The sequence below is a fragment of the Dictyostelium discoideum genome, assembly GCF_000004695.1.
Source record: "Dictyostelium discoideum AX4 chromosome 3 chromosome, whole genome shotgun sequence".
Lineage (NCBI taxonomy): Eukaryota > Evosea > Eumycetozoa > Dictyosteliales > Dictyosteliaceae > Dictyostelium > Dictyostelium discoideum.
The window spans coordinates 960,101-962,600 of NC_007089.4; the positions used below are offsets into that span (position 1 = coordinate 960,101).

At 24.8% G+C, this 2,500-nt stretch overlaps 1 protein-coding gene across 1 annotated transcript in view; it reads left to right on the top strand.

Annotated features, from left to right (window-relative positions):
- Positions 1 to 2,083, top strand: part of DDB_G0278487 (CDK family protein kinase) — a gene marked incomplete at both ends in the record, with an annotated part of 2,424 nt that extends 341 nt beyond the window's left edge. The window contains 3 exons of the mRNA XM_637304.1: positions 1 to 323; positions 622 to 994; positions 1,105 to 2,083. The exon at positions 1 to 323 is cut by the window's left edge and continues 9 nt beyond it. Coding sequence (XP_642396.1) covers positions 1 to 323; positions 622 to 994; positions 1,105 to 2,083 — 1,675 coding nt within the window. The remainder of the gene's footprint in view (positions 324 to 621; positions 995 to 1,104) is intronic.
- Between the last annotated feature and the right edge of the window lie 417 nt (positions 2,084 to 2,500).

Consider the following 2,500-nt stretch of genomic DNA (forward strand, 5'->3'; position numbering starts at 1 on the left):
TAAAGCAATTAAAAAAGGTACAGAAGAAATGGTTGCACTTAAAAATTTTAAAGGTTGGACTGAAGGTGATAGAGCCTCAAAGGAAGAATGTTCATTATTACAACAATTAAGACATATTCCATATATTACACCAGTCATCGATATCTATACAAATTTTGAAACCTCAGAGTATATCATTGTATTTCCATACTTTGAACATGATCTCTCTGGTCTTTTAAGTGAACATAGACTATCAATTCCACAAGTTAAATGTTATTTCAAACAATTATTAGAGGGTATAAATGAAATTCATAATGCTGGTGTTATGCACAGAGATATTAAAGGTAATTTATTATTATTATTATTATTATATTTCTCATTTTTTTTTATTATTTTTTATTTGTTTTCTCGTTTTTTTTTTTTTTTTTTTTTTTTTTTTTTTTTTTTGATCAAAAAAAAAAACAATGGTATTTTCATAAAAAAACAAAAAAAAACGTTCACCCCCCAACTGACATTCAACTTCAATTTTATTTTTTTTTATTTTTTTATTTTTCCCAAATTTCCGTTTTTTTTTTTTTTTTTTTTTTCGCCAAATTTTTTGATTTTTTTATTTTAATTTTTTTTTAATTTTTTTTTATATAGCTGCAAATTTACTTGTAAATAATAAAGGATCATTATTTATTGGTGATTTAGGTACAGCAACATCATATACAAAAAGATCAGTATTTTCAAGTAAAGTTGTAACATTATGGTACAGAGCACCAGAATTATTATTGGGATCAACTCAATATGGACCAGAAATTGATATGTGGTCAATTGGTTGTGTTTTAATTGAATTAGTTACTTCACGTAACTTTTTACCAGGTAGTTCTGAACAACAACAGCTCGAGGCAATTTGTAAATTATGTGGTACACCAACTGATGAAATTTGGCCAAACGTTTCTCAATTACAAAACTTTAATCAAATTTCACATTTACCAGTTTATCCAAGTAGATTAAGAACTGTTTTTAAAAAGTAATTATTATTATTTATTATTATTTTTACATTTAAAAATATTCTATAAATTTATTTTATTAATTCATCTTTTTTTTTTTTAATAATTTTAATTTTAATTAAATTTTTAGCTTTTCAAATGATTTTATAGAATTATTAGAAGGTTTATTAACATTAAATCCAAAGAAAAGATTAACAGCTGAACAAGCATTACAATCACCATTTTTTACAAATCATCCATTACCATTTAAACCAGAGAATATGCCAGGTTATCAACCAATTCATGTTTTGGAAGCAGTTCAAAAGAGAGTTCAACAACAACAAGAATTGGAACAACAAAAGAAACAAGAGGAACAAAAGAAACAACAAGAGGAACAAAAGAAATTAGAAGATCAAAAGAAACAAGAGGAACAAAAGAAACAAGAAGATCTATTAAAGAGACAAAGATTGTTAAAGAGACAACAAGAATTAAAGAAACAACAAGATGAACAACGTCAACAAGAATTAATCAAAAAACAACAAGAACAAGAACAATTAAGATTAAAAGTTGAACATGAAAAACAAAGACAAGAACAAGAAAGATTAAGATTAATTCAACAAGAACAAGAAAGATTAAAAAGACAACAACAAGAACATGAACAAAGATTACAAAGAGAACAACAACAACAATTAAATCAACTACAACAACAAAAAGAATCACCTTTAAATAATAGTTATGGTAAAATTAATTTAAAGAGATCTTTAGATTTAGTTAATGATATTAGAAATTATTGTACAAGTGAAACTGAAAGTGAATATGAAAGTGATGAAGAGGACTTTTATACTGAAGAAGAAGTTGAAGATTATTCAAGTGATGAAGAAGATGATTATTATAATGCTCAATCAAATAAATCACTTTATACTCCAATTAAAGCAATGATTCAACAACATAATAATAATCAACAACATCAACAACAATATCCATATAGTCAACAACAACAAGAACCAATTTCATCAAATCCATTTTTACAACCACCAAAGAAACAAAGAACTGCATCAACAGGTTTCAATAATAACAATGGTAATAATAATAATAACAATAATTTATCAACTCCACTCACTATTCATTAAGTTTTTTATAGTCGGTGATAGTATGAATACTTTATTGTTTTAATCATCACACACATCAATTTCTCTTTTTTTTCTCCAAAAATATATTCTTAATCATGTCCGATCTTTTACCAATTTTATAAAAAAAAAAAAAAAAAAAAAAAATCAAAAAAAAAACCAAAAAAAAAAAAAAAAACCAAAAAAAAAAAAATCAAAAAAAAAAAAAATAATCTAATTAATCTTGATCGATTTATCCAAATTTATCAAAATTGTTTTTCGCGCAAAAATGTATACAATATTAAAAAAGTAATGTACATATTTATACATACATAAATAGATCATATAATCAACTATCTTTTGTATGTCAACCCTTCCCTCTTTTTTCTCTCTCAACTTCCCCTCTCTCCGATTGCCAATAATTCCACAACCCTCTCCACT